This window comes from Cryptotermes secundus, unplaced genomic scaffold (genome assembly GCF_002891405.2).
Source record: "Cryptotermes secundus unplaced genomic scaffold, Csec_1.0 scaffold280, whole genome shotgun sequence".
NCBI lineage: Eukaryota > Metazoa > Arthropoda > Insecta > Blattodea > Kalotermitidae > Cryptotermes > Cryptotermes secundus.
Window position 1 is genome coordinate 730497 of NW_019720566.1, and position 16989 is coordinate 747485.

The 16989-nt window shown below is 43.1% G+C and overlaps 2 protein-coding genes across 4 annotated transcripts in view; one reads left to right on the forward strand and one right to left on the reverse strand.

Annotated features, from left to right (window-relative positions):
* LOC111868691 overlaps positions 1-16989 on the reverse strand; it is a 264586-nt gene that overhangs the window by 234243 nt on the left and 13354 nt on the right. The window lies entirely within an intron of this gene.
* LOC111868680 (A disintegrin and metalloproteinase with thrombospondin motifs 3) overlaps positions 3049-16989 on the forward strand; it is a 37363-nt gene continuing 23422 nt past the window's right edge. Inside the window, exons 1-5 of one of the 2 annotated variants that reach the window (XM_023859564.2) lie at positions 3049-4412; positions 5364-5503; positions 11890-11982; positions 14797-15020; positions 16048-16200. In XM_023859564.2, the coding sequence (XP_023715332.1) occupies positions 3170-4412; positions 5364-5503; positions 11890-11982; positions 14797-15020; positions 16048-16200 (1853 nt within the window). In that variant the 5' untranslated portion in view covers positions 3049-3169. The remainder of the gene's footprint in view (positions 4413-5363; positions 5504-11889; positions 11983-14796; positions 15021-16047; positions 16201-16989) is intronic. The other variant, XM_023859573.2, reaches the window with a different exon arrangement.

Genomic DNA, 16989 nt, shown 5'->3' on the forward strand with positions numbered 1-16989 from the left:
GGCACTAAGATCAAGTGAGGATAATGCAGTTATCCTTCTTCCCGACATGGCCGTTATAGCTCGACGTCTAATTTTCAAGATGAAGCGCTGGAGGCAGGTAATTACATAACCACTCAGTAAAAATCGTTGTTAGAAAGCCTATGGCATACATAATCGTGTTATTAGGAGCTTCTAGTTTTCAGTGGTCCGGTGCAGTTGTCTTACTCCTGACTGTACCGCCCGCACAACAGCGGTATGAAGTTGCCGTGGAAGCACGGCGAAGCAGTGAGTGGGCAGGTGAAAAGCTGAAATACATGTATGAATGTATAAGGGGTGGGCCTTCTTGGCCCTTGCACCGCGACCTGCAGTGGTTATTGTGCCTCAGCTGAAATACATAGACCACAATGAACTGTTTTTCTGTTATTACCACCAAATCCATAGTCCTTAAAATCGTATAATGAAAGACGTCTATGCGTTAATGAGTGAGTTTGAGTGTCTATCCACTGAAATGTCATTTTGTTAGGAATTTCTGCTCAAATATTCATCTACAGCGTAAATGTTTATGCCGAAGTTCGTATTATAACGGGCCAAATATGGAAGAAGGGAGGCCTGCCTGTAGTCTTTATAACACACGATTTTAAAATACATTCCCTGCAACTCTACATTCTTCATCAGTCCTAATATTCATTTTACTGCATATGAAAGTATATTGTTAAACCAGATAACGAAGAGCACGCGGTAGCGTAGTTGATTGAGGGGCTATGCTACAAGCCGGAGGCCGTGGGTTCAAGTTCCGATGAGGTTACTGGATTTTTTTCAATTGACCTAATCCTTCCAGCCGCACTATGGCCGTGGGGTTGACTCAGCCTCTAACAGAAATGGGTACCAGGAATTAATTAAATAATTTTCTTGGGGAGTAAAGCGCGGCCGGCGCGTAAGGCTGACAACCTTACCGCCATCTTTGAGCCGATTTTCTAGATAATGTTGGACCCTCAACGTCTCACAGCCCTATGGGCCTTCACGGCCTGGTACAAGGATAGCTTTACTTACTTTTGCAGATATACTGTTTAATCAGAAATCCTACTAGCGAAACTAATCAACAAAGAAACTACATGGTACGAAGCCTCCTCTAGAAGCTCACAGTTGTTCGTCACCACAGACATTCACGCCTTGAGTGGGATTCGAACCCATGATTCCAGAGTTTGAGTGAACGAAGAGAGTTCATGCCTCAGACTGCGCGGCCACTGCGATCGGCACTGAGGAAGACTGCTATATCGTTAGGCATGGGATTGTTACTTTGAATGTCAGCATAATTTTGTATCACAAATATCCCTAGTATCTGACAAAAGACTGGAGGACTTAGTCTTTCTGCCTTATTCAAGGCAGCCGTATTTTCGTTCAGTCGCTTTTCCATACCACACGCTGGGTTACAGAACCCAGACCAACACCACAGCTGCTATTGAGAATGCTGGCTCAATGGATTCTCAGATGAACTGTTTTTGTCCAAGCTGTCTTCAAGGACTAAGCGATAAATGACGTCACATTGTCTAAACCACAAAGCGCGTCATTGTGCACTGCCCTTCATGTGGCCGGCGCTAGTGCAGAAGCAGGGCAGCTTGAGAAGGAGTAAACACATACCGACTGTTTGGGAAATGTCTTACATGAATATCGACTTGGGTAAACTGTTCGAAATGCTCTTCCGCTCAGTGGCTGCTTTTCATGTTCAAATGTCATACAGGAATTTATCAGATAATATACAAAGCGGAATGCAATGCCAACTTTCGATGTGAGATAGTCTCTCACTAAATCATATACAGCCCCTAAACTTTATATAAAGTAGTTAAATTTAGAAACTGCGAGTCGGTCAGTGTGTTAGTCATTGCTTCAAACAATTTCTTATCTCTTTGGAGCAGCCTTCATAACTGCTGGTATCGACATCTGCGTCAGTTGAGCTATCAGTGCACTAAGCCACTTACATATTCTCCATTTTTCAATTACGTCCTCTCGTTCAAGTCCAGATATTCTGAGTCCATTGCTCCCGAACTCGCCCAATGTCCGTTTCCGCCAGAGTTTACTGGTGAAATTCATTTAAGTCGTAACGGATAAATTTGCCGAATATGTAGTACTCACTGAGAAATGAGCGATACGTACAAATATTGAGAAGAAACCTTAAGTGGAATGGGCTGTTGAAGTAACACGGATGGATATGAATAAAATGGATCTTAATTAAGTTAGTTAGTTAGTTAGTTATTGGAGAGGGTGGGTTTCCCCATGCATTTAGACCTGTATTGGTCCAGTGTGCTTCCCTCTATGACTTCTACCAGTCTCTATATCCTACCGGTACTGGTGCTTACCATCAGTCCCGCCCAGCCAGCGAGACCGGCTCTACTAGCTGAGAGGTATATATAATGCTTCCCCCATCTACCAGAGGTATTAGAGACTGCTGTTGGGCGGGAAACGTCCGTAAATTTAGCTCAGTGACCTCCTTTGGAGATATGAGGTTCTTTTACGTGCCGTAAAGCTACGACACGTGACCCACGGCTTAAAGTCCCTCCCGGAGGACTTGTTCCCTGAATGATCTTAATTAAAGAAAAAATTGTAGATATAAATTAGAGTTAATGGCCTGATGAGGATCCAAAGACGGGCTTTTATGATGACACTGATAAACCTTTGGATATCCACAACGACAGGAAATTTCTTCATTTGTTAGTTAACTATCAAATGCTTAAGGACGGCCCTAAAATACGGTTATTTCATAGCCAGATTTTGCCTACTGATTATATTTCATTGTACTACAATGTGCTGCAAGAGCGTCAAGAACTGCAGTTAAATTTAAATAGGTGGACCATAGTTACTTCCAAGGATATCCTGCAGTGACACCTTACTATCTCACACAGGTGCATCTGTGACATCAGATTTAATACAACAGTAGAAGTAGGCTGTGGTCCACGGTCTTCCGGTTGTATCTGCAGTGCACTGTGTAACTGAGGGGCAGAGATATCGCGAACACCTTGTACTATGCCAGTAGCGGAAAGACATGGTTCAGTATGTATCAGTGATTCCGCTGACATGAGGCAGAGAGGAGGTGAAGATACAGTTGCAGTACGCACAAGATACACTCCAGTCGAGAAATTAACCCAGTGTTAGCTCTCAGTTCTCAGTGTTTATTTGAGAAGCGACAGCAGCTAGAATGAAATATTTGACAATCCTTTTGTTTCTAACAACGATTCTGTGGCAGTCCTGTGTTGTGAAAGGGTGGAATATCCAAGAGTTGATGAAGAAAGTTTTGGAAACTGTGGATAATTTTGAGGAGTATGACATTGTCTTCCCTTTGGTGATTGCTCCTGGAAAGGATACTCTAGTGTCACGTGCTAAGAGGCATGCCAATATAAGTGAATTCCAAAGAGAATATGCTACAGAGCGTGAGTACAGCAGAGGGAATTTACTGATTGCCGAAGAAGGAGGTAATGGAGAAGCCCCAGTAGATAATGAAAGAACAGACATTTCGGAGAAAAATGTGAACAGAAATATAGGAAGTGGTATAAGATGTAAAACAGACAGCACTGCAAACCAAACATCTTCAAATGACAATCAGAATACAAGCATAAATTTAGACAGTATTAATGTTGTTCAGGAGAGAAGAAATGAACCCAAGGATAAAACGAAAGTTACATTTTTTGATGACAAAATTAAGGAGTCTGACAATACTGGACCAGGGAGTTATGAAGGAGGTGTCACTATTATAGCATTGAAAGACTGGATATTAGAGGTGAGAAACAATCCCATTTTACTACTGCAAGATGGTTTTGAAGCTGAATGGGTAACTAGTGGACAAAAGCAGTCAATAAGAAATCCCGAAAGCTGCAAGCTTCGCACTGGTATTGTGAGAGGTGATATTAAGTCTGTTGTCGCTCTCACGACGTGTGACTCTTCTCAGATAGATGGAAGTGGTACAGAAGATATGACAGGACTGATTCAGGTCAACGGCGATTCGTATTTTGTACAACCTATCGTGGCATCTGGAGGGGTAACTCGTCAGCACCCTCATTTGATGTATAGGGCGAAGACAAGTTTGGAGCTGGGGGATGATCAGGACTTTGGGGATGGATGGAAGCTGTCCAAAAGTGACTCAAGGCAGGTGGCTATCATGGGCCTAGCTAGCAGTGATCCGTGTGGCGTGGGTGCAGTCATTTCTGAATGTCCGAAAAGGTCGAAGAGGGAATCATACTGGAGACATGATGTGACTGAGTTGAAGTTCTCCAACACTACTGTAAGGGAAGATATTCCTTCTACAGAAGAAAGACTCGATGTATATCACGTAGATGAGCCTGAAGATAACTTGGAACACACCCGCGCTATAATCGAACACATTCGAAAAGAACTCGAACGAGAAGAAGTGGGATACTTTCTCGACAAGGACCTGGAGACCGAAGGTAAGAGGAAGCATTCTGACTAAGTAGACAAACATTTACATTTTTAAGACAGTTTTTGGTGTCGATGAATCCAAACGTTCGACAGTCATCGCAAAATGAAGCCATAATATTCCATCCTCCGCCAGTTCAACCTAGTTCAAATCCTCTCTAAAATGCATAATCCATTTGTGGCATTCACATTTTGGTAAAACAAGTGCAGTTGGTTTTCAGATCAGGTTGTTGTGCACTCTGTATCAAACGTGTTGTATATTCGATGATTCTGAACTTAATTTAATCACATTAACAATACCGCAAGTTACTAAAAATTGTGAATATCCCCGATACGTAATTTTCCAGTTCCTTCGCTGTTTTATCTCTCTGACTTCTAATATTTCCTTCAGATTTCTTTGTCCAGATTCTCCAAACACTGGTTCCTTGCTCCACTGAGGTAGAACTGTAGTTTATGTTCTGATCATTGGCTATCCTGGAAGAAGAGGAAGAAGAAAGGTGCAAATTTCGTTTCCGGAATTTATTGTACGTACAGTTTAATAACGGATCCCATATTTTGTTACTGTCATTCCCGAGTTCTTGACTTGGGACCAGCAATTTTCACGCGCAAATACACGCGCCTACGGTCACAGGCAGGTCGTCAAGTGGCGCCTCCATCCGCGTTCCAGCGAACGCTTTGCAACTGATGCAGGTAGGACGCTACATTACTTTTCTATGGATATAGAAGGATAATAAATAAAGGTAAAGCTATCCCTGTAACGGGCCGTGAAGGACCTTAGAGCTGTGAGGCGTCGAGGCTGCCACATTTTCTCTAGACAATAGGCTCACAGATTGCGGTAAGGTTGTCAGCCTTACGTTACGTTTGAGTACAAACACGAGATAAATGCTTTTGATTTCAATTTAAAAATAATTTAATCAAGACAGTTTCTCAAATGACCATTTCAACAGACATATTCCTTTCAGCAGATAAGCGCAGGCCATTGGAGTTCAGCGTGAACGCGCCTCCCAGGTGGCTGGAGCTCGCCCTTGCGGTTGACCACACAGTGATCAGGTTCCACGGACGAGAGCGAGTGCAGCAGTACATCCTGGCCCTCATGAATATTGTAAGCACCACATTAACGCATACACAACGATACAGTCTAACAATATATGTCTGGCCTCCTGAACGCTGTAAGTACAGAGGCGATCAATGCACCTTCTTTCAAACACCTTATCTTGGCCGCCGTCATGAAAATTTTATGCGTCACGAGGTTGTTTCAGGATCCCCTACATGTCCTGGCTTTCACGAAAAGTGTTAAGTACAATAAAAGGCTATAGAGCAACTTCCAGAAATACTAACACGCCCCCACGAGAACTGGCAAGCCCCAATCAGCTTGTTCGTGCCCTCATGCACAGGGCAAGAACACTGACGGCCTACTGAGTACTGCGTATCACGTCTCAGGAAATTCCTTGAAGCATGTGCTGAATCTCGTGACACTCTTGTGGAAGCCAATACAGCATGTTCCAGAAAAGTGCATGCTTTGACTCTTATGGTATTCGTAATTCAGAGACAAACTTATGTTTCTGTATTGTTTGTAGTTTATGTAATAATGCTACCAATAACTCGCTGGCTGCGGGATGGACGACCGAGGGGTCGGAGTTTCAGTTCCATTAGGGTCAAGAATTTTCTCTTCTCCACGTCGTCCAGACCGATTCTGGGGCCCACCCAGCCTCCTATCCAATGGGTACCGGGGCTCTTTCCCCTGGAACAAAAGCGGCCGGTACGTGAAGCTGTCCATTCACCTCCAACTAGTGCACAGGTCAAGAAAATGTGTGTTTATACATCAACTCCCCCATACGCCTTCAATGCGTAGTGCTTAGTTAATTAAGCACTGGGACAACTTTCTCTTTTACCAGTAACTCAGATTATATAATTTTGAATGATCTAATGGCGATCAATAATGAACTGGATAGGATGCCGAAGGAAGTGGTCGTGGCAGAATTTAAGATACAGTCCAGATATTTGACTGGAGGAACTCTGGAATACCAAGGCATCCTTAAGTCTGGATAGTCAGTTCCCAGCCGGGATTCGAGCCGGGCATCTCACAAATACGAGTCGGAAACTCCACTTGAGCTAACTTACTCAGAAAATAACGCTTCTTTCTTGTCGTCGGGAGGCGGCAGGCAGTCAGCCCGGTCAGCCCTATGCAAGGCAACACATCGCGTTCCACAACACTAGAGGTATGCTCTGAGTTACGTCATAAACTATCTTTCCTTGCATATCGTTAAATTTATACTATTCAATAGAGTGGGATAGGTTAGGTGGGAGAGACCGGAACTGTAACAATCAGTTTCGATTTCACATTCGAACAGCAGTCAATTAAGTCTTCATTCTGAATGGAGTTTGTTAATTTAGTTCTTATTAATCACTTTGTTTATAAAATGTGTTTCTATGTAGCTACCGACTCAGTACCGCATGGGTTCTGCAACTGCGTGACATATAATCTACATTTCCACAGAAAACGGCTCAAAAGGTTTTAATTAAATCCCAGTAACTTGTAGAAACTATTTTCACAAATAAAACAACATAGGCGGTATCTTCAGGAGAATAACGGTAGGCGCACTAGGGGCCGAAACGCAAAATGTCGGTTTTCTCGAAAACGACTTCACCGGTCGGAAGGACTTCATTGTTATTCGGCAATTAACACGCAACAACGATCTATAAAGCAACAAATGGTTTCGTTTTCAAGGTAACGTAGTCAAGGTCAGTCATGTATGAAACAGTATATACACAGTGGTTTTGCGAGAAGTTCTTCATCAAAAGGAAGATAGTCATGAAATGCCTTGCGAAGCATGGACAGGAGAGATGTATATAGTGCACAAGGAAGAAATTTTCAGTAACATGCTGTATGTGTGATACGTACACTTGACGAAAGGCCAAGCAAATTCATAAGTGACAAACCTATCTGCTCATTAAGAGAGGGCTATGACCGCAAGGGTTCAGTTTAAAAAAAAAAAAAAGGTCTCTGGTCGTGATTCTTAAAGGGTCTGACGCCACGACAGACTGACTGGCGCTAAACCGCCAGTCGTAAAGTGACTTTGAATTTGAGGTTTTTCATTCCGAATCACCGCTTTTATCGGACTGACGGCTTCCCGGGAAGAAAAGACATTCCCCATAACCATGTCGACCTATGCTATATGTGCGATACGTACACCTAACAAAGGCGAAGCCTATTCATAAGAGACAAACCCATCCTGTCATCAGAGAGAAAGTTACATGAGGGCTATGACATAAAGTGTTCAGTTGCAAAAAAAATCTGATCGTGATCCTCATGGAGCTTGGCGTCAAGACGAACTGATTGGCGGTAAACCGCCAGTCCTAAAGTAAGTCTAACTCTGGCCGCGCCATAGCTCCAGCGGTTAGTTGCTGACTTCCCGTCGCGGCGGCCCGGGTTCGATCCCGGGTCTGATCAAGTGGGATTTGTGATGGACAAAGTGGCGCTGGGGCGGGTTTTTTCCGAATACTTATGGTTCCCCTGCCAATCTTCATTCCACCAAATTCTCCATCATCGTAATCACCCGGGGCAGGCTACAATAGGCCATTCAGTGGCCGCCGTGCCGAGTGGACCCAGTTGGACTCCACCCTCGACTAAGCGAATTAGAAAAACAAAACAAAAAACATCTGAATCTGGTAAAGGTAAAGTTGTCCCTGTGCTCAACGAATTAAGCACTACGCCATGAAGGCGTATGGGGTAGTGGATGTGTAGATCCATATTTATTTATTTATTTATTTGACGACGCTGTCACTGCCAGGTCACATAGTGTGTAATTACATTTAGGGGACTGGCGTATAATGAATTGAAATAGGTGCATACTGAAGCGGCGATGACCCAATCGAGACATTATCCCGGCATTTGCGAGCGGGAACTGAAGAAAACAACAAAATATCTCAGGATAGCCGGTGTACCGGCCGAATTCGAACCGAGCACGGTCCGGTTACAAGTCCAGAGCGTTACCGCTACACCAGCCTCGTCGGTGAGAAAATTTTCTATATGATGTCCAAGTACAGGTCTATAAAACAAAATATAAGAAAAATAATACCTCCTCTGGTGATCATAGTAGACGGTAATATATGACTTTCCAGACTGCTATGGTATGTATATAGATAAGCACACGTATATGTCAGGTATATATACTCTCGACGCTTTATGCTCCCCTAGAGATTTATCTTTTTATGCTTTCCATACCTCTGCACAGAACTTCTTAATATGAAAGTTATTAATGCCGTGCAGTGTGATTGATAAAAGTTGTGTTTTTTAATCTTTCATCCTTTACAAATTTCGGTCGGAGCGACCATTTACAGAAGGGCATTATCAATAAATACGGAAACCATTATTACAGTGTCATAGATATAAAGCATTATATTCTTTAACAATTACTAAGATGTGCACTAATTTGCTAAAATATTTCTAAATTATTAAAATTTGTAAAGTGTACTTTTGGTTTATTTTGGACTTCATGCATCGTCTGGTATGTAAAAGACAAAAGACCACGACGTTTCTGAGACTGGATCTGTCTCCGTCTTCGGGTGGGTGGGGAAGGACCAGTGATTGAGACTAGCTCTTTCTAACGGGCCCAACTGAGTAGGTTTATCCTTCCCTACCCACCCGAAGACGGAGACAGATCCAGTCTCCGAAACGTCGTGATCTTTTGTCTTTTACATACCAGACGATGGCTGAAGTCCAAAATAAGCCAAAAGAAGTACACACCATCGTCAGAATCCTTTCAAGTCTATCTATAATTAGTATGTTTAATATGTAATATTTAAAAAATGTTTTTTTAATCTAGAACCAACTTGGTTTGCGTCTTCATATTTCTCCTTAAAGGAAGATGTGTTCCACGTCGTGGTTCCGTTGCTTGAAGAACAGGACCCTTTAGTGTCGTTGTGCAGTTGTTCAGGCCACTCAGCGATGTTAACGGACCAGGATGAACCAAGTCAAAAAGAACTTAAATTATCGCTATATTCCTAGATACTTTAGGAACCACCATCGCTCCACACTCTGTGCACGTCTACTGCGCAAATTTTGTGCGTCCCTGGAACCACCAGGAGCTATCAATTTCGTAGCTTCCAAAATTTGCTGCCGCCCCTAATAATAAACCCACATCACGTTCCTGTAAGCTTCTGAGCCGTCGGGCAGGGTCTAATGTGAGCACTCAACCAAATCAGCAAATCTCTGCTTTTGGGCTTACAGCCGAGTTTCCAGTCTTCAGTTCATACGTCCCTTGCACGAAGTACGTGTGAGAGAGCCCTGTGTATCAGTCCGGCTGTCCATCCACATGTTTCATCTGCGAAACCACTCAGTGCACTTCGGTTCAAGTAGTGAAACTAATTTATATTAATCCTTATAAATGTTACATTGAAAGGAACTCAAATCGAACTTCAGTCAAGAATAAATGTTCGTACGGAAACTGTTTTGTGTCTATAGCTTCGGTGTGTGACACACGTAATGTAAATGGTATAGGAATCATATTCAAATAAATACAATAAATAAACATGTATGGGTCATCAGCGTAACCGCCACATAAGCTAACATTAAAAACATTTATGCTTTTAATTTTTTATTACTAACTTCATGTTTCTGCCTTAAATGGCTAATATCCGGACACATGCGCAAAATAGTCAAATCTGTTGTGGCATATTTGCTCAAGGCAAGAATTGTGAAGCCAGCAAAGACAGCCGTCGCAAACAAGCATGTTTCCACAGCAACAACTGGATACAATAATGGAAATAATGGTGTTTCCTACGCGGTCCGTGCCGAGATGTTATAAGCAGGACAAGTCTATAGTCATATATCCCGTGTGGAGGCGGGATCGAATACCTCCACCGTAGCCCTGCCAGTCGTAAGAGGGGACAAAAAGTAAGTATCGAATCTGAGACAGTAAAATATGGTTGCGAGTCCCACGGGACTCGGAGCCGAGAATGTTTGCGCTGGCGAGGGCCAGCAGCAATTGTAAACGACAGACCAGTCCTTTCGTCAGACAGAGCGCCCTACATCAACAAACCCGCAACTGTCAGATATTAATAAAATCTGGTCGTAAGCCCCAGATGGGTGCTTTATTCCAAGACAGACCGGCCGACCGACCGACCGTCGGTTGTAACATAAGACTCCTCAAGATTGAGTTAAGTTGAGTTGAGTTGAGTTGAGTTAGTTGGTGAGTGACTGAGTTAGTTAGTGAGATAACTGATGAGGTTCAATCGTTGTAAGCTATTGCTGCGAGAAGATGTTAGCTTGGGCCGATGATAGTTCGGGAACCTTGAGGAAGGGAAATGTCCACCGTTGGAAGCTGCTACCGAGCAGCGGCTAGTGAAGACGTGACTATGGACACTAGTGTGTTTGTGTAATTCATTCATTCATCAGTAATCTGTCAGACGACAGGTCCACAGCCTCTTCCAAAACAGTTTCTCCACTTAATGCGATCTTCTGTTTTTGGAAAGAGACTATCCAGGAAAAGTGATAATGTGGTAGTTTTTCCATTTGCTTTCCACATCGCAGTACAACAGCCGTTCAAACCACTCTGGTCACGCCTGTTGCTATACGAACTTGAACCATCTCGAGCATCATTTTCTCTGTGCTTCAAGTCGCCGCTGATGACGCTGCTTCCGGCATCAGTTTTCGGTGTCTCTCTTCGTCTGATGCCTACCCTTTGACCTGTCCAGCAAGGGAGGCCCTGCCAGTAGCTACGCTACCGCTGGTATAGCTCTCAGGGTCCTTGGCATACTCAAACACCCTCACCACGATAAGGTGGAGACACCAACGAGGGGTTTGTGTAATAGTGAACTGTAAAATGTAGTCACGCGATGTATCAAAGAGTCCAGTAAATTCGATCATCAATCCAAAACCCGTCTAGAGTCACTCATACATGTGAGTGAGTGACTACATATGGAGTTTGGATTGGTAATTGGATTTACTGAAAACTTACATATCATAACTACAAGAAACTATAGCACTATCGCTCATTCACACACTCAGCAGTTCTCTATAGCACGTGCTAAGTATTCGTAGTCTCCTGTGTCTTCACCAGTCGTTGCCTGGTAACGGGTTTCAAAGTCGTAGCTTCCTCAACTGGCGCAGCCCCTTCCGGGACCCAAACCCCGGTCATCAAGCCCGTAGACCGTCGCTATACCGACTGAGCTATCCAGGCTCCCCACAGTCTTCTTAAATCCCTTGGAGAAAAGCAATCCTTCCAACTGATATAACGTCGTTCAGTAATTTACTATCTTTCCTGAAGGTACAGTGGTAGGAGTTTGAAGATGACCAGTCACTAAGTCCAGTACCGAGGATACAAGTGCGTGGATGTTTATTCATTGTCCATTGTGTGCTTCAGTAACTTAGTACTTATAAGAATAATTTCATCTGACATCTCACTGATGTTGTGCAACTGGTGTGGTGACACGGTATTTATGTATTCTAAGAATAAATATAAGTTGCCATTTTTGTTGTGTTTGCAGGTCAGCGCCATCTACAAAGACCCATCCTTGGACTCAAACCTGAGACTGGTTATAGTTCGGATGATTTTTTTCGAAGAAGAGCAAGACGGCCAGGTACATGCACTCCATAATCATGTGTTTAAATTCATTAACTCATTCTCGCCAAGAATTAACTGGCCAGTGGTTACTCCCGTGGGATATAAGCCTAAGGCTTGCCATTCTGTCCCTGCTCTGTTGTGACATAGAAGTCTTTGTTACCCATAGGACCGCCAGATGGCAATGAGAGATGTCTGTAATTCAGCTGTCATTGTAGTCTCGAATTTTATCGGAACTAATTTCCATTGATTACATGCATATTCTGAGAATTCGTGATTTAATGCAAGCCTAGAGCGAATAACTGAGCGGGTTATCTGTGGAAGCTGTTGTCAGAGATGGGATCTGTTTTCTTCAAAGATCCCGTCCATTTATTGCATTTTAAATCATTCAGAATAATGTGCATTTTGTATCAATAGACGGGAAGATTAGAACTGTACACGGGAAAACTGGAATGTATGATAGTAATATCCAAATGAAAGCTATTGATATGTAAATTGTATGCTAGTGGTGAGTTCATATCTAAAGGCCAAATCACTCACTCACCTGCCGCTAGAGTCGAGGAAGTTGTGACTGAAAGACAAGTATTTCTGCTTTATGGGTGAACTAAAAATGACCATTATGATGCTTTATTGTCAGAATAGAAAGAGAGCTTAGTTATTATTCTCGAAGTTTATTTTTACAGAAAACCTTTGCAGAGAACGTTTCCTCTAGATAGCAGCACCGCTTTTGCAATGCAATACAATTTATCATTTTGGAAAGATTAACGTCTTAGTATATGCAGCTGTCTTTTGAGAATCTTTCAAGTTATTGAGGTTGTGTTATTAAGAATTTCTATTTGAAATGTTAATGGATTTTATGGAGTTGGGAATAATCCTTGAATTTTAGGATGTTTTTTCTCAGTTAGGGTATTAGAATTTCAAGTATGCTACAAAGCGTACCACACTTGGGCGATTAGCCGCCGGATTGTATACGAAGAGACATAGATTCAATCAGAATAATCCATGAAGAATTTGTGGTCGGCAAAATGGAACTGGGTGTAGGATTTTCTCGTAGTACATCAGTTTTCCCAGTTAAGTGATCATTCAAACACTTTCCATACTCATCCAACACCCACATCATCAGAAACTAATTCAGAGGTCCACATGAGGCCGCAGTGCTCTAAATTATTCTAATGCTACTACAACTGCTGGTGACGTTGCTACTACCACTACTACTATCAATAATACTACCATTTCTACTACTTCTATTCCGTTGTCAATAACTTGTCTTATATTTAACTATGTTCGAATGTAAGTATCAGACAATGAACATGTATGGGAGACTCGCAGGTTAACCTATTCCCTGCCTTGCTCTCAGGGAAAGGGTGCCCGGTACCCATTACATATGAGGCTGGGTGGGCCCAAGATATTCTGCTGTTGCTTGCTACCTCTTCATGCATGGATTATATTATATATTGGACCTTCATGCAGTCGAAAAAATAATTATTCTGTTGAAGACGAGAAAATTTCTCCAAATGGATATTTGCACGTAAATTATAATTTTGTTGTTCTTTTTCCGAATTCGGTTTATATATGCATACAATCTACCATTAAATGAACAGAGAACATAATAAATGCATTATATTGCGTTTATAATTATGTACGTACAGGATTCTTCGTCAGTATATGGGTTGAAACAGTTTTGTAACTCAGGCGATAATATTATATTCGGCAGGGCATGTTTTTGAACAAATACTGATAAGTAAAGAGCGCTGGAGTTACACTACTTTTGTTTTCTATCTTGTACATATATTTAAACTCCTTAGTATATTTTATCCACGTCCGGAATATTTTTCTCAAAGTGTCTCCTAGGCCCTGCCATAAAATCTATCTGATTCAGAGAGTCGTTCCTATAAGAGAACATTTTTTTTTTAGCATTGTTGTCGCTCCCACGCCCTGCCCCATTTCCGAGGACAATAACTTGTCTGCTGTTTGTGACTCTGTGTTCGTAGCTACTCTCCATATCTGGAGGCATCCTCCCGCTAATCGATACTCCCCCCACCCTCAAATATCAGTCTACTTCCAGCATTTCTTAATGTAGCAGTATGTAAGAGTGTTGTAAGCCCTTTGCCAAATGTTCAACATGTAAACTCCTTACAGATATTTTATCACTTCATTCGCAGCTGCTTTTCTTCCGAACATTTCCTTTTCGATTCTTGGCTAGAATATGACCAGTCTGACTGAGAGTTCTCTTAGTTTCACTCAGCCTTTCCAAGTAAATACTGGGCCAGTAATGTAACATTGGCCAAGGCCGCTTCCTTTAGTGCTTTATCTTAATTCATAGACATCTTATTGGTGGCATTTTTTAATCAAAGCAGTGAATAAAGCTATTAAGGTCGCTGAATAATTCTGTTCGCAGCTGTTCTCCATAACTGGAGACTGTCTTATCAGTGCAACTTCACTGAAGGCATCACACAGAGTAGGAGGAACCATAGGCGAGCAAACAGACCTGCAAGAGCATAGGAGAGCGAAGGCCGCGGCATAGCTCAAGCGGTTAATCGCTGGTTTCCCAATGCGGCGGTCCGGATTCGATTCCGGGTCTGGTCAAGTAAGATTTGTGGTGGACAAAGTGGCGCTGGGGCAGGTTTTCTCCGAATACTTCGGTTTCCCCTGCCAATCTTCATTCCACCAATTTCTCATCTTTCATCTGGGGCTGGTACAATACACCAGAAGTGGCAGCAGTACAAGGGACTTAGTCCCACCCCACTAGCAATAAAAAATAATGGGAGAGCGAACATGACCGCAAGCTCACACATCCCGTATCATGTGCGCAACACTGTGCTCCTTCTTCCAGGTGGTTGACGGAAACTCGAAGCGTTCGCTCGAGAATGTGAACCGTTGGAACGAGCAGCTCGGGGGACAGCACGATGTAGCCGTGTGGCTGACACGCGCTGATATAGGGGGACCCTCGGGATACGCCCCAGTGTCGGGAGCATGTGACCCGACAAGAAGCTGCACCCTCAACAGAGACGAGGGACTGACCAGCGCTTTCATCATTGCTCACGAGGTGGCTCACGTGTAAGTGAGGTTTCGTACTTCTTAGATAGAACGCTTAGGGAAGAAGTTAACTAACTGACCGATGTTTTAAATTTCCCTCTGATAACAGGACCCAAAGCTTCTTTACCTCTAGCATCAAAGAAAAGCTCCTACGTCACCTCAGTCCACTTCACAACACTACAGTTTCAGCTATTGGAGCCCTAGTAACAATATCGGGCATAATCAAATGATTCCATCAATACAACCAGGAACTACTAACAATAGGGGGGCTAATCATAATCTTAACCATAATTCAATGATGGCGAGACATCGTACAAGAGGGAACATACCAAGGCCTACACACCAAGAAAGTAACCAAAGGGTTACGATGAGGCATAATCCAATATATCATCTCAGACATATTTTTCTTCATCTCATCCTTCTGGGCATTTTTCCACAGAAGACTGTCGCCCACCATCGAACTAGGATCAACTTGGCCGCCTACTGGAGTCTTACCATTCAGCCCATTACAAATCCCTCTACTAAACACAGCAAACCTTCACGCATCAGGAGTAACAGTTACATGGGCTCACCGCGGGTTTCTAGAAAACAACTACGCACAAAGAATACAAGGGCTATTCTTCACAGTAATCCTAGGGATTTATTTTACAATCCTCCAAGCATACGAATACGTAGAGGCGTCCTTCACAATCGCAGACTCAAGCTATGGGTCCACCTTCGGACCCAGGACCCAAAGTTTCTCTACCTCTAGTATCAAAGAAAAGCTCCTACGTCACCTCAGTCCACTTCACAATACTACAGTTTCAGTAGTACATGATACATGTATAGCTTCGATAATGAGAGCGTCAATGAATAAGAAACGTAACAAATAGAGGAATAAAACCACCACAACTCACAACCCTAAGCACCATTTCAATAAGAGGTCGTGCTTTCATTTCTTCTTTCTCCACTCGAACTACTCATCCAATCCACCATTATCCAGAGGGTTATCATGAGAAGACCATTTCCAGCTTCTTACTTTTTCCTTGTATTTGCGTGTGAACTCCAGATTGGGTTTGACACACGACGGCGACCAGGCAGCTGGCAACGACTGCATTCAAGATGCACTAGACGGAAGTGTCATGGCGCCCATGGTGTCGGCCACGTTCCATCGCTTCAGCTGGTCCATTTGCTCCAAGAAAGAGTTCCACACCAAAGCTGCGTAAGTTGCTCCGAAAGTAATGTGTCGGAATAAATTCAACTCTCAGACCCTGATGTTCAAAGTTGTCGTCGTCATCATCAACATGATCATCATGTAATTGGTCGGTAGGCAGTGCTGTGATCGTAAAGAAGCAGAGATACCGTATGCGAAAGTACAACTCTGAGAAAATGAAGGGCAGATGTTCTCCATTTTCTTCAGAGAAAATTACACGCATGCAATGTTACGAGTTACAGTTTAGTGATGTATATAAATTTAAAAAGTAATCAGTATAATATATGAAGAAAAATAAAACTATCATTTAAGAGGACAGGACCCAATAGCGTAGTCGGTATGGCGACTGGCTACGGGCTGGATGACTGAGGGGTCGAAGTTCGAGTCCCGGTAGGGTAGAGAATTTTCTCTTCTCCAAATCATCCCCACCGGCCTTGGAGTCCACCCAACCTGCTATCCAGTGGGTACCAGGGGCTCTTTCCTCGGGGGTAAAGAGGCCGGGGCGTGAAGCTAAACCACTCTCCTCCGACTAGTGCCGAAATCAAGAAAATGTGGATTTATACACCCACTCCCACATACGCCTTCATGGCGTAGTGCTTAAATTCGTTGGGCACAGAGACAACTTTACATTTTACCTTTAACTGTCTGTGGAGAACCATAGGGTTGTGAGACTTCGACACTCGCAAATTTATCTAGACAGTCGGTTCACAGATGGCGGTGAGGTTGTCAGCTTTACTCATTTCTGTTAGAGGCTCAGTCTACCCAGGGCCTTAGTGCGGCTGGAAGGATTGGGTAATT